At 36.1% G+C, this 22,548-nt stretch overlaps 2 protein-coding genes across 4 annotated transcripts; both read left to right on the top strand.

Moving 5' to 3' along the window:
• Positions 1–1,440: 1,440 nt before the first annotated feature.
• On the top strand, positions 1,441–6,545 carry LOC119793218 (autotransporter adhesin BpaC-like). 3 transcript variants are annotated; one of them, XM_038300279.1, is made up of 5 exons: positions 1,441–1,630; positions 2,157–3,400; positions 3,455–4,618; positions 4,725–4,788; positions 5,744–6,545. In XM_038300279.1, the coding sequence occupies exons 2-5, from the start codon at positions 2,159–2,161 to the stop codon at positions 5,785–5,787; spliced, it is 2,514 nt and encodes an 837-aa protein (XP_038156207.1). In that variant the 5' UTR covers positions 1,441–1,630; positions 2,157–2,158; the 3' UTR covers positions 5,788–6,545. The 3 variants fall into 3 exon arrangements, with proteins under 3 accessions (XP_038156207.1, XP_038156206.1, XP_038156205.1); XM_038300278.1 differs by having other exon boundaries at positions 2,157–4,618; positions 4,728–4,788; XM_038300277.1 differs by having other exon boundaries at positions 2,157–4,618.
• Positions 6,546–18,671: 12,126 nt separating this feature from the next.
• LOC119793226 (putative ferric-chelate reductase 1) lies at positions 18,672–21,932 on the top strand. Its single transcript, XM_038300290.1, has 6 exons — positions 18,672–19,279; positions 19,402–19,587; positions 19,706–19,801; positions 19,956–20,097; positions 20,186–20,335; positions 21,254–21,932. Exons 1-6 carry the CDS (start codon positions 18,983–18,985, stop codon positions 21,295–21,297), a joined length of 915 nt encoding a protein of 304 aa, XP_038156218.1. The 5' UTR covers positions 18,672–18,982; the 3' UTR covers positions 21,298–21,932.
• Positions 21,933–22,548: the final 616 nt, after the last annotated feature.

Below are 22,548 nucleotides of genomic sequence, written 5' to 3'. Positions count from 1 at the left end.
TTGTACTTAAATGCTGTCAGTTAATTTTAGCTCAGCCCTCAACACAATAATGTATCAGTACATTATTGTGTTAAATCACTCAGACCGTGATTCCTCATACGTCCTCTGTAAAATCACTATGTTGACTTGTTGCAACCAGATCAATAACTTTATTAATGAAAGGCCCAATGTTGTATGGGTTGGGGAAAACATGCAGAACTCTGGCAGAAGTTTCAGGAAGATAATTTGCACTTTCATCTTACAGATCACAAGGCTTTTAATCGCTGAGACAAAAAGCCAACAAAGACATCTTTGTACCTAGAAACTTAACACATCATCTACAATTTTTTTGCATGTGAACATGTAAATGTGTGTACACGCACAAGTGCACATATTTGCATGTTAAATGCGTTGATGTATATCTTTGGGTTCGTGTGAAATTGATGGTTTTAGTTATTTTCTTACTTTATAACTTACCGTATTAATTATCTGTTGTTGTCAAGCCTTTCTCATGTTTTTTTTTTGTGATTTTGCATATCAGCATACGTGTGTACATTGCCGTATTTGTTTCTCAAATCCTGAGGCAATAAGTCGTTTCCGCAATGTTATAAGAAGGGTTGTGGAAGAAGAAGTGTGGCACTTATAATAGGTGTGTCTGATATGATGCTGCTATAACAGTACAACATTAAATTCCAAACACATGCAATGTATAGATATTAACCAGAGTTTGACAGGGTTTCAATGCTGTAATTTTCTCCGCCTCTGATCTTGTTTTATTTTTACATTAGCTAAATAAACAAACAAACAAAAAAAAAAGACAAATAAAACTTAGATGGGAGTGACAGATTTTTGACATGACATGATTCACAAGCATGAGCCATCCTTTGAGCAATATGCTTATAGGATAGGTCAAAATAGAATAATGGAGGTGTACACTCACTCAGCACTGATCACATTTTTTAGAATAATTTATTTTAATGATTAGTATTTAACTTGATATATTATTAGGTTACACATTATCATAATTCAGATAAACATGATCTTTTGACAAGAATTGAAGGTCAGAATTGTTTGATTCTGATTGAACTTATTTATTTATTTATTTTTAGAAATAACACACATCATATATTAAGTATGGATTACAGTAATATAATTTATGTTAATTCTCTATTGTGGACTTGAGTAAAATTGAAATAGAACAGCAAATACAAAATGTTTATTTGGTTTAGGTTTCTGTGACATGCAGACATTTTTTAGTCATTGCTGTACTTCATATCTGCAAAACCAACAAAATATGGTAGAACCGATTGTTTGCTTGTTCATATCTGTGACAGTCTGTGTTTCATGAGAGGTCTCAAGAAAAAAAAGTTCCCTTGGCAATATACCACACCTATAACCCTTTTTCTATTTACCCTTGATACGTTCTGCTTTCTCCCTCACTCTCTCCCTCCTTCCCTCTTTCCTTCTAAGCTTAATAGTGACACAAAGTAAACTAGTATCAGATACACCTGGGCATCCGAGGACATTGTAAATATACTGTCTGTGAATCATCTCTGGGGATTAAACACGATACATAAGAGATATTTTTTCTAAAGAACCTTATTTTGCACTACTTTTGAAAAAACTTTATTTTGCACAGGAAGACCTACAGGTGAGTAGAACAACAACCAGTGTTAATTTTTGAATAACTTTTTTAGTATTATTTTTTGAAAAACCTGAAGTTGTTTAAAGAGCTATTTTTGATGTTTGAAATAATATATATATTTTTCAAATACAATTGCACAATTTTTTACAAAACAGAAAGACAGGTCATCTCAGTTGCATTTTATCTTAAATATATTTGGTTATTGAAAAATATACAAATACTAATTACTGTATGTAAGTCATTAACTTAACAGCGATTTGCCCTTGTTAGATAGTCAGATGTTTAAGAAATTCATGTTAAAGGTTGCGTAAATGTAGCGTATTATCACATATATATTTAAGGTATGCACCTTATACAATATTACATTTTTTTACTATTTTTTATTTTTATAATAAAAATCATAACTCATTTACAAAATACAGTAAATTCAGACAAATGTGAATATCATTTTGGAAATCTCCTTGGAAAGCATCTAACAATGAAGCAAAATCTCCCTAAATATAACTTTAAATAATCTTAGCCTTTCCTTTAGGCATGGATAAGAGATTGATTCTCAGTGTTCTGTTGGTGATGGCAACCTGGGATTTTATTGCCACCGATGCCCAAAGCACTAGTGCATTAACAACTGCTACTGGAACCACAGTGACAGCATCAGCTAGTGGAACCACTGCTGAAGCAACCACTGGTCAGACCACAGATGGAGCACAAAGTGATGGAACCACCACCACCACAGCAACTGCAAGTGGAACCACTGCTGAAGCAACCACTGGTCAGACCAAAGCTGGAGCACAAAGTGATGGAACCACCACAACAGCAACTGCTATCGGAACCACTACTGAAGCAACCACTGGTCAGACCAAAGCTGGAGCACAAAGTGATGGAACCACCACCACAGCAACTGCTATCAGAACCACTGCTGAAGCAACCACTGGTCAGACCAAAGCTGGAGCACAAAGTGATGAAACCACCACAACAGCAACTGCTATCGGAACCACTACTGAAGCAACCACTGGTCAGACCAAAGCTGGAGCACAAAGTGATGGAACCACCACAACAGCAACTGCTATTGGAACCACTGCTGAAGCAAACACTGGTCAGACCAAAGCTGGAGCACAAAGTGATGGAACCACCACAACAGCAACTGCTATCGGAACCACTACTGAAGCAAACACTGGTCAGACCAAAGCTGGAGCACAAAGTGATGGAACCACCACAACAGCAACTGCTATCGGAACCACTACTGAAGCAACCACTGGTCAGACCAAAGCTGGAGCACAAAGTGATGGAACCACCACAACAGCAACTGCTATCGGAACCACTACTGAAGCAAACACTGGTCAGACTAAAGCTGGAGCAGAAAGTGATGGAACCACCATCACAGCAACTGCTATCAGAACCACTGCTGAAGCAACCACTGGTCAGACCAAAGCTGGAGCAGAAAGTGATGGAACCACCACAACAGCAACTGCTATCAGAACCACTGCTGAAGCAAACACTGGTCAGACCAAAGCTGGAGCAGAAAGTGATGGAACCACCACAACAGCAACTGCTATCGGAACCACTGCTGAAGCAACCACTGGTCAGACCAAAGCTGGAGCAGAAAGTGATAGAACCACCACAGCAACTGCTAGTGGAACTGTTCCTGAAGCAACCACTGGTCAAAATGTACTGATAACAAAAAATAGCAAAATCAATACAACAACTAATACTGCAGAGACCACCGCAGCAAATACTGTTGAAACCGCTGCAGCACCAACTAATAATGGAATTACTAAGGCACCAGCTAACAATAGTACCACTGTGACACCAGCTGATAATGGAGATACTGAGGCACCAGCTAACCATAGTACCACTGTGACACCAGCTGATAATGGAGATACTGAGGCACCAGCTAACCATAGTACCACTGTGACACCAGCTGATAATGGAGATACTGAGGCACCAGCTAACCATAGTACCACTGTGGCACCAGCTGATAATGGAGATACTGAGGCACCAGCTAACAATAGTACCACTGTGACACCAGCTGATAATGGAGATACTGAGGCACCAGCTAACCATAGTACCACTGTGACACCAGCTGATAATGGAGATACTGAGGCACCAGCTAACCATAGTACCACTGTGACACCAGCTGATAATGGAGATACTGAGGCACCAGCTAACCATAGTACCACTGTGACACCAGCTGATAATGGAGATACTGAGGCACCAGCTAACCATAGTACCACTGTGACACCAGCTGATAATGGAGATACTGAGGCACCAGCTAACCATAGTACCACTGTGACACCAGCTGATAATGGAAATACTGAGGCACCAGCTAACCATAGTACCACTGTGGCACCAGCTGATAATGGAAATACTGAGGCACCAGCTAACCATAGTACCACTGTGGCACCAGCTGATAATGGAGATACTGAGGCACCAGCTAACCATAGTACCACTGTGACACCAGCTGATAATGGAGATACTGAGGCACCAGCTAACCATAGTACCACTGTGGCACCAACTGATAATGGAGATACTGAGGCACCAGCTAACCATAGTACCACTGTGGCACCAGCTGATAATGGAAATACTGAGGCACCAGCTAACCATAGTACCACTGTGACACCAGCTGATAATGGAAATACTGAGGCACCAGCTAACCATAGTACCACTGTGGCACCAGCTAATAATGGAAATACTGAGGCACCAGCTAACCATAGTACCACTGTGGCACCAGCTGATAATGGAAATACTGAGGCACCAGCTAACCATAGTACCACTGTGGCACCAACTGATAATGGAAATACTGGGGCAACAGCTAACCATAGTACCACTGTGGCACCAGCAAATAATGGAAATACTGGGGCAACAGCTACCCGTAGTACCACTGTGGCACCAGCTAATAATGGAAATAATGGGGCACCAGCTAACCGTAGTACCACTGTGGCACCAGCTGATAATGGAAAAACTATGGCACCAGTGACCACTGTCCCTGCAAATGCAGTAAGTAATAACAATAACAAAAATAATAATCTTTCAAAAGTAGGAGAGAATGAATGAAATTTAAAAACTGTGACTTTTATTTGATTATTTTTTAATCCCCAATCAGCAGTCCGACTACACCACCGCTTCTTCTGCTTATCCAGTCACAGCCACACAGCCATTCTTGCCAGGTACGGTTATAGCACCAAAGATGTGGGAAGTTTAGATTCAACCTTTTGACTGCACATGCAGATAAACAATAACAAAAAGTCATTGAATACCAGTTAAAGGTGCCTTACTAATATTAAATTTTAATAGTTTTATCTAATAATATTAAAATCTTGAAATATTTAGTAAAAGTGCTTTCAAAAAAATTTAGGCCTGTTCTGCAACAAAGCTGTAATAATTTGTAGTATTTTGATCTGGCATGAGAGTTGATTTAAGTCTGATAGATAAACAGGGAGAAGGTTAAAGATTAGAGTGATGCGAAAAACAGCTTTTGAACCCTAAACACTTGGAGCTCAGCATCAAAGATAAATACCAGGAGAAACATGAAAAGATTCTGGTCGGCAGGCATTGGAATAATTAGAATTCTACAATTCAAGAAAAACTATTTCATGAGTTACTGAGAGAGATTCAAGCAACAGTTTACATCTCTTTTTTTTTTTTACAAATAAAGTTTTTTTTTTTCTCAACTAAAACTTTATTCTTTTATCTTCTAAAAGATCCAAAAGGGAATGAGACTATCTAATTGGGAGATATGGTGTCAAATTTTTCAGAGTTTGATAAGTTTTTTGATTAAATATATATTTAGTGAAACATTGTTTTGTTTTTTTGTTTTTAAATCTTTATCTATGATTAAATCTTACTTTTTTTAGATCTCTTTTTTAAGAGTAATAACATTTTCTTTCTTCTAAATAAATTGTATTTTATAGGGAGCCATAAGTTTTTCCATTTGACTGGGATCATGCAAGCACAATGGGCACAAGCGTCACACCCCTCAAAAACAATTTGTTTCCAAGTTCCCAAGATTTTTATTAAATGTTCACCTGATCTGCAGTTTCTTGATTTAAAAACAAATAAAAAAAAAATCAAGTTTATTAATATTTAAAATTGCCTTATCTTTCTTTCTCTTCTCTCTTACAGCTCTGCTTGTCACCATGTGCATGCTGGCTTTTCCTCCTATGTAAATAACTGACTCCCACTAGGCCTAAAACAGGTGGAACTTCCCAAATGATGCCCATCGCTTTCTAAATTCAGTAATTTAAACTCAACATTTATTATGCACAGATTTTAGTTTAGCAGAAACTATAAAGTGCTATTTAAGTCTCTTTTTCAATGCCAGTTAACAAATTTGCAACCATATGTGACTGTTATACTGATATGGGAATGTCAAATGCTTTGATTTAGTAGTACTCAATATTTCTTCTGCTTTGACTATTTGAGCTGATGTAACCAGTACATTTCTCCACTATGAGATCAATAAAGTCAATAAATAAACAAGTTTTTTTCACAAAACTGTTAGAGTTGTTCTCTGACATAGATGAAATGCAAAATGTGTTTTAATGTGACAGAAATCTTCTTCGAAAGTTGCAATTTAAGAAAGCGTAAAGCATTCCGGTTTCAAGGTCTGGCTACCTTTACTGTTTCATCTGTGCATTTTCTTTCATGTGAATTTTGAAATCTTAAAAAAAATGATCTTTTATCTAATTTTTTTTCTTTTAACATTATCTTCCTGTAGTCTTAGTTGCGATGTGTGTTCATACTTTATCTATCACTAAATTATGAAGTCTCTACTGGCTGATGTGTTAGTGAAAGAGAGAAGCAATAATGCTATACAAAACAATGCTGAAGGTCATTTAATATCTGCAGGAATTCAAATAATGATGTTTTGTTTTTAATGGAAGGTTGTATCTCTATTTGTGTAGCAGTTGAATAAAACTGTATTCCTGAAGGATGCAATTGATCAAGTCTTTTTATTTAGTTTTTACAGCTGAGTTTTCTTTACATCTTTTGCCCTTCTGTTCTATTAATTTAACATGATACCTGGGACCACTGAACATATTCAAAACCGGCTAGATTAATCAGATGCTGGTTGCTTGATGCTTGTTAGAAAGACTTCCTGTAATGTCTAAAAAGAATCTTGAGATCCAATCGTTCAACTGAATGAGGACTAAGTGTTACTACAGACTAGGAATATTGAGTTCAGAGGAGTCTATTTCCTAAGAGATGAGAGAAAAGATGGTAGAATTTTTTGATTTGAACATTTCCAGAATGTCCCTCATGGAAACAAAAATCAGCCGAAGGAAATATTGAGTAAAGATTGATTCTGGGTTTTCATAAAAGGACCTGAAAAACACACCTTTTTCAAGGTTGTGCAATTGTCTGCCTGTTTTACGCAATTTCTGGACTGGCCACTTCAAGTTTTGCAAGAAATAATAACTAAAATGGTGACTTTGACAGATGGACACTAAGTTGGCAGAGTCAGGGCAAATCCCAATAAGTGGGCTTTGAACGTCATCCCTAACCCATCAATCACTACATAGAGTAGTTACAATATAGTAGACTTTATAGTGAACTCAGTTAACTGACCGGATGGACAGATGATCACTATTTTTCGCTCCCTGTTTGTCACGCGACTCCGGCTCTCTGCGCAGTGCTTGTGCCATTTTGTTCTTTCTCATTCCTAAAACAAACCCCACGTTGCTTTGCAAGGAGAGCTCTTGCAAAGATTTCTGGGATATATCTGCTTGTCTAGTGACCATGGATGCACACTGCTGTTAAAGGTGCATTGTGGGAAATTTTGAGTCCACCACTTTTTCATCCACTTGACATTTGGACACTCATAAAATGGTGTAACCTCTATTTATTGCTTTATATAGGGGTTAGGGTGGACGTTTGGACACAGCCCTGTGCTCCTGTTCTTGGGCATTCAAGCTGAGGGTACAAGGGCGTAGTAGGTTTCAATTCTCCAGAGCGTTCTTTGACCCCACCCCATGCATCCTTGATAAACATTTAAGCTCATCTGACTTGCAGTGAAGTGTATTGCCCCAAACTATTGCTGCATGTGGTCTTTTAAGTAAGCAAATATTTTTTGAATGTTAATGGTAATTTTTATAATATTCATCTAACTTAAATTAAGCATAATTTTAGATGTACTGACATAACAATACTATAAAATATGCAAAGTAATAACTCAAACCTTAAATTTAGGTGATCAAGATCTCTCTGTTTAAGTTCATCACATTTTCCTAACCTTCCAAAATAAAATATAAATATAAAAAAAAAACATACTTGATAATAAATGTATGGTTTAATCAATTAGTATAATTTATTCTGTTAAATATCATGAATAAGAACCTTGTAGAGAAAAATTATCACAGAGACCTTCATAATATTCACTTTCAATTCACTGAGGGGACAATTTCTCTAACAGTTAAAGAAAGCCAATTTTAAATACCAAACCAAGGCAAGGCAAATTTATTTATATAGCACAATTCAGTACAAAGACAATGCAAAGTGCTTTACATGATTAAAATATAGGAAAATAAAACAGAATCAAAGCAAGTAGGAAAAAAAATTAAATAAAAAATGCAGAAACAAAAAAAGAATATTAAAAACAGTTGGAATAAAGAATAAAAAAGTTGAACTAATGATATTTCCGTTGAACTGTTTAACTAGAACAGTCGAAGGCAATCCAAAACAAATGTGTTTTTAGTCTGATTTAAAGGAACTCAGGCTTTCTGCACTTTTATAGTTTTCTGGAAGTTTGTTCCAGATAAGTGGAACATAGGAACTAAATGCTACTTCTCCATGTTTAGTTCTGGTTTTAGGTATGCAAAGCAGGCTGGAGCCAGAAGACCTGAGTGGTCTGGAGGGTTGATACACTGATAGCAAGTCTGTGATGTATTTAGGTGCTAAGCCATTCAGAGATTTATAGACTAACAGAAGTATTTTAAAGTCTATTCTCTGAGATACAGGGAGCCAGTATAACAACTTTAGAACTGGGGTGATGTGCTCTACTTTCTTAGTCTTAGTGAGACAGCTGCAGCTGTCTGATGCACTTTTTAGGCAGATCTGTGAAAACACTGTTGCAGTAATCAATTCGACTAAAAATAAACGCATGGATTAGTTTTTCCAGATCATGCTGAGACATTAGTCTCAAACCAAGCATTCATATCTTGGTAACACATTTTACAGAAGAGATTTAAAATTGAAGTAGATGAATTATGTTAAAACAAACATGAAAGAAATTTATGTTATCCCTGTTACTATCTTCTATAATATTCTGGTTTTTAGTGACATAATTGGTCATTCACATTTTGAAATAGCACAAATAATTTACATTGTCAATCAGACATTAAGTCCTGTAAATGGAAAAGTCACACCCTAAAAACATATTCACAATACTTTTAAGATAATTCTCCTCTATCAAAACAATAAAAGCATAAATAATGAAAATATGGTATGAAATTTCTGACTACTTTATTTTTTCTAAAATACCATTATTTACATTTTCACTCTCCTAGCATTTTTAACCAGTTAGACTTGCCATAGATGGTCTTTTATATTCTAGGGTTTATTTTTGTTTTCTCTCCTCACTTCATATATGTCTGTTACCTGGCTGTGGTGCTGTGTTAGAAGGGCCGGAGGCTGATTAGGGGCTTTGGGGGAGTAACACCCTGACTGACTTTCTCTGCCATTTTTCTGTTCCCTAATGCTAATGATCAAGATATAAAAAGGTGTAAGATAGAAGGTGAGGTTCTTCCTCTTTAATTTGTGCTTATATCAATAATTATAAGTATGACTGAATAACTTGAAAATGCATTATTGCTAAGGAAATATGTGCAGAGAGGGTATCACAGCTGTCTTAATTGGTAATAATAAACTACAGTTTAGAAACAATGAAAACGACTTTTGGAGAGGTGTTCTGAAGTAATAGTGTCATCCTCTGAGGTGGACAACTTTGATAAATCATACTTTGCCCATGAACTAAAAACTTTAATGATAACCTAAAAGTTAATGGATTAGTTATGTCTATAACATCTCAATATAGGGGGCATGGAATCTAAAATGTCACAAATCTTAAACAACAGCTTCAAGTGGATGAAAAACAAATATCACAAAAACTATAATTATTAGGAATCCTGGGTATGGCTAGGCACACAAGATGCACGCCTCAGTTTATTACATCCGCAGCTGTAATCAATTCCAATCATTCAATGGAACTAAAGACCGAATATATGAACTCATAAGATAAAACAACTTGGGTATAATCAGGTTCAATGAACATTTTGAAACTGGTGGGGATGGCTGAGCACTTGCTGGATTGGCGAGGGCTCCTAACAGCAAACTTTTGATTTGTTTTGGGGATGTTAAAGCAGTTGTTAATTCTTTTTTTTTTTTATTGAACCACCTATTATGAAGTATATTTTCAATTGCTTTACCTCGATGCTTTGCAACAGATGAGATGGAATCGATTCTAAGATTTACAGAAATGCGGACTCCTAAACTTTGTGAACAGAGAACTCGTACTACAGTCCTGTGCTCTGAAGGAAGAACACTTAATGATGACAAACTACTTGAAGGGAAAATCCAATTTTTCAGGACTCTGCTCCATTCTGCCTCTGGGTTATGACACCGATGCTACACAGGAAGACTTATCAATCAATGAGTTGTGGTGACCCAAAAACTCTTATGATTCAAGCTGCTTGTGGTAACAGATGAATTGGCGGATTGCTCGAACAATGAACTTATCCTAAAACTGACATTAAACTCATTTCACCTGTTTGAGAGGACCAGTGCTCAAGAAGTGACCTTCTTTTCCAGGACTGGAGTGGGTCCTGACCACATACACGTTCACACACATAGATACATTCACACAGAGATCCAGACGCACCCCAATTAACACACAAGTTTATACACACATATAGTGAAAAACATGTGACACACACAAAGGTCCATAGGAGTTATAGGTTTGATACACTGACATTTATGCTACAAGGGGCTACTAGGGAAGATATTGTTATTTCTATGACACTGAAAAAACAAATGCAATTAAAATACAATTATAACTATAACTTCAGACAATATTATTCTCAATTTGCTGTGACAAGCTATAGAGTTCAGAATACAAATAGTTTGAAACTACTCTTTAATTATCAGTGAGTCAAATGATAAAGTGTATAAAACAGATTAAATGTCTCTCAGTATCTACACATTTCTTTAGAGTTTCAATGAACTGTAGACCATAGAACCTCTATTACCCCATATTGAATGCAACAATATTGAGCTTAGGCAGAAAATAATAAGCAAAAACATCCTTAGGCTGTGCAGGATAGATACCTTTCAACTGACAGGCATTGAAGTGTAAGATATGTTTGATGTCTGCTGCTGATACACACTGGAATGTTCTGCTGAATATAGATTCAGACTTGATATAGCATACCTTGATATAGAATGACTTAGGACCTGATTTGCATCAAAAGTCCTTAACCTAGACTATATTAGAAAATAGGTTTAGATTGCCCAGTCTATTGTAAGTAGTTTACTTAAGTGGAAATGTTTGAAATTAAACTGTCACAGTCAGGTTGGAGGTTTGACAGGACCCAAATGCAGAGAAAAGTTTGAGGTGGTTACTTGAATATTTTAATGAAAAAAGTTTAACAAAAGCAAAAATAAAAAAATACAAATCAACAAAAAAACAAAAATGCTCAAAACCGAGAATACACAACAAGAAGGGGACAAAGTAATGATGACAAAGGAGAATAAATGGGAAAGAAACAACGATCAGGCTAATTAGCAGATTGGGAGCAGGTGTGAACAGAGGCAAAAAGGGAGCTAGAGAAACGGAGACTGACCCAAGATGACAAACAGGAAATATCTAAGATACTCAAATACAATCAAAAATATCTAGAACACAAGAATCGAAATAAGTACAATGAAAACTCAAAATAAAATGTGAACAGAACAAAAACCTATGACAGTATGGCTGTAAGAGCTTTCTATTGGCCTGCATCATACATATACAAATTATTGAATATTGTCTCCAATTTTTGACACCCTTATAAGAAGATTAATTATTTTGCTGAGAAGACATTTGACAAGTATTTGTTTTATATCGAATGGCCCAGGAACTGTGGTTTATTACTCATAAACCTGAATAATCATGCCTTATGACACTCACTTTGTGTGCGCACTGTGCATTAAAGGAGAAGTTCACTTTTTAACACTTTAAGCCCATTTTCTGTAGTGTCCAGGATGAAATCGAATGATCGACACCAAAGTTTTGACAATTGGTCCTGTCTCTGCTTTTTGGCTCATTTAGAATCCACCCCTGGCTGCTTTAGAATGGCTTCCATAGAGCATGTCCGATAATGTCCTTAAAACAACCTTAAACGTTCTTTTTTTAAAATATGCTACTCACCGGGTCGTCAGCGCTGTTCAATGACGTTCCAAAAAAAGTTTCGTGAAGAAAAAACGTTCCTGTAGTGTTTTATTTAGCATTTTGTAAATCCCATTGAGTTCTGTTGGAATAGTCAATATTCCCCTGCCACCGGAAACGGAAATGGGGCCTGTTTACACAGTTGTAGTCTTTTCGCTTCACTCTGTGTACTCCGACGTCGAGAATCAAGAATCCACCTTTCGTATTCCATTTTCAGAGTTTTTTAAAGTGTTTAACAGAGACGTTAGCACCTCGACGTCGGAGTACACATTCGATTTCATCCTGGACACTACAGAAAATGGACTTAAAGTGTTAAAAAGTGAACTTCTCCTTTAAACAAGCATGGTAAAAATTGAACATAACGTTATACCATCTATGCTGTTATAGTGACTGTGGCAATTCCAAACGTCAAGATAGAAATGGTGATAATGTGATTTTATTAAAAGCTGTAATGCATAATCACCCTAATTTACGTTTATTTAAAAAACAAGCTCTCTGTACATTTGCGTACTATAAAAAGTAGCGATTTTGCAATATTCATGTTTTAACACAACGGTACGGAATTCAGTTCTATTTATATCTAGCTAAGATATCCCAACATATTATTTTTTGAGAATGCGTGGTTAATTGTAAAACTATGATTAGATTTGCGCAGTTCTTTTCCACAGCCAGAAGCTATTTTTCTTTTCACTGAATGAATTCTAGGAAACCACTTTGTTCCAAGTCAGCTCTTGACCACCATTGGTCTGCAGGATCATTTTAAGGGCTGAAGTGCCCCTCCCCAAAGCTCTTAAAATGAATGGTGCACTGCATAGATAATTGATTCTTAACCTTTATGATAGTTCCTGAGTGAATAATTTGGGTTAAGACCCACTAGGCAACTGTTTAGCTTTGTTAGCTAGGTTCTGCTATTACAAAATGGAGCTAATAGTTAACAGATTATAGGAGACTCATCCTAAAGAGTATTTGGTTATATTTTAGCCATCAATTTCAATAAGCATATTTGGAAACACGTGAAAATTAACCTTATATATATATATATATATATATATATATATATATATATATATATATATATATATATATATATATATATATATATATATATATATATATATATATATATATATTCTTTTTTTTTTTTGAAATACTATTTGTTCTAACTTTGTGAAGCACAGCAGTGGTTTTTATGTGGTTATCATTAACTTTTTATTAGCTTGCAAAACACAGCAGGAAACGCATTAAATGGTTACAAATCATTGGATATGTCGGCTAAGGCTGGACCCTCTGCAGGAGAGAAACACAGGTTAGTGACTACAATAACCTGACAGAGGATGATTATGAAGGTGTAAGTCACTAACATGGGTAACCATTTCAGTCCATGCGCAGAGAAAAAGGTAGAGTCAAGCCGGTTGGCTGGCAACAAGATGCAGCGGCCCGCACCGCCCAGAGTCTCCCAGATGCTACAGCCTCGGAGAACATGCAGGAATCCGAAGCCAGGTCAGGCAGACCATTCAGACTGGAACAGGCAGGCTCAGTGAGTGAGAGGAAGAACGGAATCAGGTAATCAGGAACACTGAGGTAATGCTAAAAACACTCTCACAACTGACATCAGATGGTAACAGGAATGCAATAAAAGTTACTTTTATTTAGCTGGAGAAAAGTATGATGCATCCATATAATGATCTGGTCTTTCCATCTACCCACTGCTCTGATGGGTTCCTAGATACTTGTTTACATTGTGATGCAAAGCTGTGAGTCATCTGCATAGTTATGGTAATGTTTTTGTGTTTGTTTGCTTTAATCTGAAATAAAGGAATATGTAGATATTGAATAGGAGGGGCCCTAGAATGGAGGAACCATTGAGTAATGTGATTTTCTGGTCTCTGATTTAAACTTCTCTACTGACAAATAGAAGTCCATGTCCTTCAGATAGGATTTAAACCAGGGCATTGTGGTTACAGAGGGGCTGACCCCGTTTTCACAACTTTTCTACATTTTTTTCCGTCTTGAGTTTTCATGTTGAGGTGACAGATTCAGCTGTAGTGTTTGATTGAAGATAAGCTAGGGAAGTGGCACAGACAAAAAAAAAAAAAAAAAAAATCTTCCGTGAATGTCAACAAGTCAAAATAAATGACTGTTGACTCCAGAAAGAAGTAGACTAGTCACACCTCATTGCATATCAATGGAGAAAAACACAAGGTTTGTGTGCGTAAACATAACAGGCAACCTGACCTGGCCAAAGAATACAGAATTCTTTTTACAGAAGCTCAGCAGCAATTTAACTGGAAAATCCATTCCAGCTGTTAGCAACATATAGTACCAATTACAACAATAACAATTGCGTTACTCCATGGCGAAGCAGCTGCACGTGTGCTGCACCAGACAATTGTGTTCAGACACTGGTGAGCTAGGGAAACTATCAAGACACAAACACTATCTTCACTGCTGAAAAGGCAGGAGGAGTCTTCTCGCAGACCAAAAGACTCATAATCTCTCAAATAAATAAAGCCAGCAAGCCAACAAAGAAAAACCTTGTGGCTAGAACTGACTGCATCATCTGGTAATTTTTTGCATCTAAGTATGTAAATATGAGCAGATATAAATACTTATTTCCATTTGATCATAATTAATGACTTTGTTTTAGTTATTTTTATCACATGATTACTTATGAAATTATTTATCTAGCAACAGCAGTTTTTTTGTTTTTTATTTTTTAATTTGGTTTGGGATATTTTCCTTTAATCCCCAACCCCAGCCATCCCACATTTGCTTGTGTAGCTCCAATACTTCACTGTCACGTTGAGGCACAATATGCTTTAACTGTAGCTCTGGAGAGATTTGTGATTAAGTGAGTAGAGAAACCAGTCTACCTGAACTTCCTGAGAGGCATTTCAGTCAGTGGGAGGTGTTCAAGGTCCAGGAGAGTTCAGTTAAAATGTAAATACCAGAAAGCTATCTACTGTCCACATGGTCTAAAACCTCAACAATGTCCGTAAAGCTGTGCATGTTCAGTCTTTCTGTAAATGCCTAAATGCTCCTTCTTAGTTTCTTATTTTTTTACCCATTTTTACCCATTTCGTAAAGCAAAATAAACTGAACATCTTTTCAACCATGATTTAAATTATCTCAGGAAATCTGCAGTTTCTTGAAAGAAAATATGTTTCAGACTAATATTGAATAATATCAGTATACTACTTAATTCTATCAATCCTCCTATTTTCAGATTTGGTAGCACTGTTTAATTTTTTTTTATATTAGTTTATACTTGGCAGAAAATTTGAACTACATTTGTATTGTACTGATGCTTAGATTCCTGGGGAACAATATTGAGGGTTGTTGCAGTACCTGTGTTGGTTGGTGAGACAACATCAATTGTCTTGCTCATCTCAAGATTCTTGGTCAGATGACAGAGCATTGGAATCTATATCTGGATGTACAGTAGGTATGTTTCTAGGTGTAAGCCAAAAAAAGACAACCTTTTTGACCCAGGGCTGACATGGACGGCAGCAGTTACCGAGGTAAAGGGTGACAGACTGGTGTCCTCATTCCATCAACACATGCTTCTATGCCAGTTCTACATTTATTTTACTAAAGGCCTTTTAGTTGCTACTGAATCCATGTCAATCAGGTGCTTCTGAAATTAAAAAAAAAAATATTTAAAAGAACCATATTTTTTGCTAATCAGTAAACTTAGGTAATTGACTTAAATTAAGTTACAAAATGTACAGAACATTTATTTCAATGCAGGCAAAATCTAATCCACTGTCCACTAATCCAACTAAAACCAACAAGGAGAACATGAGGCAAAAGGGAAGAAAGGAGTCTACAGAAACTGGTCTGAATGATTTTATTAACAAATGACAAAAGAGAGCAAATACATTGGGGATTGAATGATCTAATGCAGCACAGAGGAAGGATGACTACAGATAATGACAATATACATGAAGAAGCTCAGATGGAGGAGTTACAATCTAAACAGAAAACAGTCCAACAGAATAAAACAATCAAAAAAACAACCAGACATGTATCATGCTGTGCAAAATGATTTGTAAAACTTGCTGACCATAAGAAATACCATCGTCGTTCGTCAGAAGGTGTGGCTCTAATTTGTCTTGACTTGCCCATCTTTGTCAGGTCTTCATCAGAAAACAAACAACAAAAGAGAGAAATTAAGAACGCATAACATCTTGCGTTTTAATGTGTTGTCAAACCTGTTTCATGTTTTTATTTTTAACTGTGCAGTTGGAAATCAGCATGCATGCGTGTACATTGTCCTGTGTTGTTCTCACATCCTGAGGCAAAAAGCCGTTTTTAAAGTGTCAAGACAAGAGTTGTGGAAATGAAAACATCTACAACACACATGAATACCGGTGTGCTACACCAAACCGCTAACATTAAAACATCAGATTTGACACAGAATGTCTACAGAATAAACTGTATTAGTATTTCCAAGCCTTTGAAAGGGTTTAGATTTTCTTAATTCTCTATTTCTTTCTCCTTCATTTGATCAGAATGCATTGGCATGAGCAATCTTTTGACAGACAGTGTTTCATAAGACCAAAATTAGTACAAAATAATAGAGAACCACTGCTTTGCACTGGAATGCACTTTGTTTTTAAATGTTGCAGTTTAAATATTAGTAGATAAATTGATGGGTTAATGGGGTTAAACATGATTATTATCCAGATAAACGTGATATTTTGAATAATTTCAGTTCAGCTTTGTTTGTTTCTTTTAATTGAACTAAAGTATTTTTAGTAAAAAGGTCCCTCACATATTAAGTATAGATTGTATGGATATAAATAGTTATGATAAATCTTAATTGTGAGTAGTTAATGATATTACTGGCTTACCTGAATTGTGGCAACCATAGCTGATTGATGCTTGATTCGTGTGTAGTACAAAGTTCTTACTAAAACTTACAGTAAGAGTCAGCTGCTAAAATCCAAAATCATTTGATCCAGTCCAGTCACAAAATAGTTTTAACGACTGATCAAATCTCGATATTTTAAAAGAATAAAATTGCAATAAAACATAAGCCATGCTTTTTTGTTATGCCGTATTTTAGATCAATTAAAGACTTAACGATAGATAAAACCTATTTTAGGAATAAGTCTCTGTGACGTACAATTTGAAGAAATCTTATAGTTATCAGTCTACTTCATGACTGCAAATCAGATAAAGTATGGTAAAACCCATTCTTTTCCTGTTGGAGTTAGTGTGTTGCATTCCATGGGAGGTCTCAAAAAACAAAATTCCCTAAGTAATGAACCACACCTATAACCTATAATTTGTATTTACTCTTGTTAATATCTTTTGTTCTGCTTTCTTCCACCCCTTCTTCCTCCTTCCTACCTTCTAGAGCTTAAATAGTGACACAGACTAAACGGATGTCACAGATACTTCTGGGCATCAGAGGGATTCAGAAATATACAGCCTGAAATTCATATCTGGGGATTGAACATAATACATTAGAATTATTTAATCTGAGGAAATTTCTTTTGAAATAAGGAAAAGAAGATATAAAGGTGAGTAGAATAACAATTTCTTTTTATTTTTATTCATTCACTTTTTAATGCATTTAATTTTACACACTTATAACTGTTGAATGTGCTAATTTTTTAGACCATGGTTAAATAAAAAAAAAAAAACTATGTAATTAATAAATTTGATTTTTTTAGAACTTTGAAATGTTATCAAATAATAATAAAGTTACATTTTATGTTGGACATTTTGGAAATAAAAAGCTGAAAAATTATTCATTTTTAATTTAACCCTTTATGATGAGATAATTAACGCATTTAAGTTAAAATCTAGAACTTTACCTCCACAACAACCTATGTAAGGCTTGACTCATATATGTTTTTTAATATAAATAAAGATAACTTATCTAATATATATATATATATATATATATATATATATATATATATATATATATATATATATATATATATATATATATATATATATATATATATATATATATATATATATATATATATATATATGTATATATATATATATATATAGGCACAGGTTGGCAAGATGAGTATCCTCCTTTTGGAGATGTCCTCTTAAACTTAGGCAAAGCTCTCAAAACATGACCTATTAAATCTATCTTTCCCTTTCTTAAAAGCATGGATAAGCGATTGGTCATCAGTGTTGTGTTGGTGATGGCATCCTGGGGATTCATTGCCATCAATGCCCAGACCACGACTGTAGCACCAACCACAACAGTAACTGCTGGAGCAACAACCACTGGGGCAGCTACTACTACTGCAACAACTGCTGGAGCAACAACCACTGGGGCAGCTACTACTACTGCAACAACTGCTGGAGCAACAACCACTGGGGCAGCTACTACTACTGCAACAACTGCTGGAGCAACAACCACTGGGGCAGCTACTACTACTGCAACAACTGCTGGAGCAACAACCACTGGGGCAGCTACTACTACTGCAACAACTGCTGGAGCAACAACCACTGTGGCAGCTACTACTACTGCAACGACTGCTGGAGCAACAACCACTATGGCAGCTGGTACTACTGCAACAACTGCTGGAGCAACAACCACTGTGGCAGCTTGTACTACTGCAACAACTGCTGGAGCAACAACCACTGGGGCAGCTACTACTACTGCAACAACTGCTGGAGCAACAACCACTGTGGCAGCTGGTACTACTGCAACAACTGCTGGAGCAACAACCACTGGGGCAGCTACTACTACTGCAACAACTGCTGGAGCAACAACCACTGTGGCAGCTACTACTACTGCAACAACTGCTGGAGCAACAACCACTGTGGCAGCTGGTACTACTGCAACAACTGCTGGAGCAACAACCACTGTGGCAGCTACTACTACTGGAACGGCTGCTGGAGCAACAACCACTGTGGCAGCTACTACTGCTGTAACAACTGCTGGAGCAACAACCACTATGGCAGCAACTACAGGTGGAACCACTATGGCAGCAACTACTGGTGGAACCACTATGGCAGCACCTACTGGTGGAACCACTGCTGTAGCAACAACTGGTGGGACCACCGGTGCAGCAACAACAGGTGGGACCACCGGGGCAGCAACAACAGGTGGGACCACCGGTGCAGCAACAACAGGTGGGACCACCGGGGCAGCAACAACAGGTGGGACCACCGGGGCAGCAACTACTGGTGGAACCACTGCGGCTGCAAGTACTAATGGAACAACTGCAATTTCCACTGTCCCTGCAATTTCAGTAAGTGATAGAAAATAACAAAAGTAATAACATAACAAAATTAGAAATTAGAAGTGATATATAACTTCTACTGGATTGTTTTTAAAGTTTAATATTTGAAATAAATGTCTTAACACCTGCAGGAAAGTATTTCTAGAGGAGATTGTGGATCCACAAAGCTCTGTGCAGAGGAACCCTCAGAATGTGATCCAACTACTGGAGACTGCTTTTTCCTTTCTGCCAAGCAAAACGGACAAAAATATGATTTTGAGCTCTCAGGGCAGACTGATGGTTATATTGCTGCTGGTCTCTCAGAAACCGCAAGTCAGGTATTGCATGTTTGCATATTTCTCAAAGAAAGTAGTATAAAATTTAAACCAGAGCCACTAGCGTAGTTTGAGTCTAAAGGGTTATATAATAAGCATGCCACTTCATATTTTTCAACAGAACAGCAGACATACAGCCTACATCTGTGCAAGAGACAATAATGCTGTCCGTTTCTTCACTGGATTCATTGAGGATTCTAGTCTCAATGTGACTAATGTGAGTTAGATTCTAATCTAGATCTCGATAATGTGAGTTATCCTTTGTACCCAAGTGAATAGGGGGTGGGGGCAGATTGGTCAGTTTCCATGACCAAAGTTTTGAATTGACCTCATGGTTATACATTCAGTTAATCAAACTGTTTTCTCTTCAGTCATTGGACTCAAGCAATGTGCAGGGCACAGTCAGCCAGGGCAAAGTCCAGTGTATATTTACAGCTGACCTATCAAACCCAAGGACCCGAGCATCATCAGCAAGTTTCTCTTTGTCTGTTACAACTGGACCTTACGATGCCAGTAAGCAATCAATAAGCAACCACGAGAAGTACTTGTCATTTACAGTCCAAGAATATCAATTCTGGAATCATCTTGTGTTTTTTTCCAGGTACTGGGGTGCTGGGATCACCAGTATTTAAGATACTTACGCCACGTGTAAACCTTTCTGACCCTTCTGCCAACATCACCAATCAGCTGTCCAACGACACCACCTCTTCATCTGCTTATCCAGTCACAGCCACACAGTCATTCTTGCCAGGTAAGGTTAAAGTAGAAAAGCTGTTGGAAGTTTGGATTCCCCCATATAAATGCCAGATAATAAAAAAAATATAATAAAAAAAGTTATTGAATACAAATTAATATAACAAAAAACAGGGTTATTTGTGCTTACATCACAACTAAAATGTGATAAAAAAAATCTAGTAAAATACTTTAATTAAAAGTTCTTTATTAATTTAGATTTTTTCTACAGTAAAGCTGTTTCAGTGTTTTGATCTCATCCAGCACACGTTTTGAATTAAATCAGATAGATAAAAGGTGAGAAGGCTAAAAATGGAGTGATAGAAAAGAAGCCCTGTAACCCAAAGACTAGGAGCTCATCATTAAAGATAAATATCAGAAGAAACATACCAGCCATAGGCCATTGGAATGAATAAATTGCGGTATTACTACTGTAGTAAAAAAAATTGAAAGGGTTACTGAGAAAGGTATAAGAAATTCTATACTTGCCAATATTGAACAAATTAAGTTTTTCCTTTTTGTTTTGTTTTTATTTGATTTTTTATGGACATTACCTCCTGATTACCTCTTCTTTGAAAAGACGCTGACGGGGATGAGACTAATTGGGAGATCTGGTGTCCTCCCTTTTCAAAGTTAGAAAATATGGATGATTTTTTGTTATGTCTATATCTGTAGATCAATCACATTATTTTCCCCAGATATTTAAAAGAAGATAGTAAATATGCTTTTCCTCTTCTAAAATTTGTATTTAATAGAGTGTCATAATTTGTATAATCAAGTATAATGACACTCAAAGAAATTTCTTACCAAGGCTATGTATAGCATCCAATTTTTATACGTTGCTTACGGGATAAGCAGTTTCTTGATCGAAAAAAGAAAAAACAGAGATTATTACCATTAAAATGTGCCTTCTCTTTCTCTCTTTTCTCCCTTACAGCTCTGCTGGTCACCGTGTGCATGATAGCTTTCACTGCAATGTGAAGCAACTGACTCCCACCATGCCTAAATAAAGGCAGAACTACTCTAAAAGATGAACTTTCTCATGCATAGTTTCTGGTATGGTAGAAATAATTTAGTGCTGGCTCACCATTATTTAATTAACTTTTCCAAACCCCTTTAATATTGTTAAACTGCAAAAGGAAAAACATAAATAATTTAGTTTTACTCAAACATTTAACTATGTAACTGCTGGAGTTGTGCTTTGTGGTATAGACGGAATGAAAAATGTGTTCCAACAGAGTACAAATGAGAAGAAAATGAGTTGCAAAGCAAGTCAGCGTACATTATATCATTTGAGTGTTGGCTAACTTTGAAGCCTGTTTTCCTTGTGCATGTTTAAATCTATTCTTATTCCTAATTTTTCTTTTTACATGATGTGATTTTCTTCTTTGTAGTGATGGTGGTGTTAATAATCAATTCGCTAAATTATGAAGTCTTTACTGGCTGATGTGTATGCATATGTTTTTTGCAAGTGGGATGCAATAATAGAGGTTATAACATAGGACTAAAGATAATTTAAGCATTTGCAAAAACAGCAAGTATTATGTAATTTTTTTAATAAAAGGCTGTATGTCAAGTTCTTTATACTACAGTTAAATAAAACTAAATGAGTGTTACCTGTTGTAACTGTCTTTTTGTTTTTTGTTTTTTCTTATTTTATGCACAAAAAAAGCCAGCCAAGAGGTCCAGCGAACCTTGCATTCTTTTGTACATAAATATTTGGCGGCCCTATCAGCAACCAAAGCCCTATTTATGAACTTATTAATTATAAATTAACCAATTTAATATAAAATTAGAATTAGAAAAATAATTATTGGCAATGCTAGTTTATTCATATACCACATTTCAGTGGGAATGCATTTCATAGTGCTGCACAAAAATTAGATAACTCTAAGGCTAGTAAAGATTTTTCCATTAGTTGCTTGGAAAGGTATAAGTAATCCCTTAGATGCCATTGTTTAATGAATTAAGCTTTTTTTTTCTTTCAATTGACGCTCCCATTTAATTATTAAATCTTTAAAAAGATGCTTACTATCTAAATAGGAGATACAGTGTTTGCACTTTCAATGAAGAAAGATGTTTTTGATAAAAAAAAAAATAAACATTACTAATTATTTTATCTATATGTGTAAACAAACCATGTTTTTTTTGCACTGTAAGATATTAAAAAGAAATTGAGTATGTATTTTAATATCTTAGAGTGCAGATGTACGGGCCTGACTCAGTATATAT

This window comes from Cyprinodon tularosa, unplaced genomic scaffold, assembly GCF_016077235.1.
Source record: "Cyprinodon tularosa strain WSP-4 unplaced genomic scaffold, ASM1607723v1 ctg445, whole genome shotgun sequence".
Taxonomy (NCBI): domain Eukaryota; kingdom Metazoa; phylum Chordata; class Actinopteri; order Cyprinodontiformes; family Cyprinodontidae; genus Cyprinodon; species Cyprinodon tularosa.
Note: the sequence above shows the minus strand (reverse complement) of the source record. Positions and strands in the feature narration are given on the sequence as shown.

Excerpts from the sequence above, each read along its gene's own strand:
- LOC119793218 (XM_038300277.1), top strand. The coding sequence starts at position 2,159 with ATGGATAAGAGATTGATTCTCAGTGTTCTGTTGGTGATGGCAACCTGG. Across the intron at positions 4,619-4,724 it reads CCACTGTCCCTGCAAATGCA|CAGTCCGACTACACCACCGC; the intron begins GTAAGTAATAAC and ends ATCCCCAATCAG. Across the intron at positions 4,789-5,743 it reads CACACAGCCATTCTTGCCAG|CTCTGCTTGTCACCATGTGC; the intron begins GTACGGTTATAG and ends TCTCTCTTACAG.
- LOC119793226 (XM_038300290.1), top strand. The coding sequence starts at position 18,983 with ATGGCAGCAACTACAGGTGGAACCACTATGGCAGCAACTACTGGTGGA. Across the intron at positions 19,280-19,401 it reads CCACTGTCCCTGCAATTTCA|GAAAGTATTTCTAGAGGAGA; the intron begins GTAAGTGATAGA and ends TAACACCTGCAG. Across the intron at positions 19,802-19,955 it reads CTAGTCTCAATGTGACTAAT|TCATTGGACTCAAGCAATGT; the intron begins GTGAGTTAGATT and ends TTTTCTCTTCAG.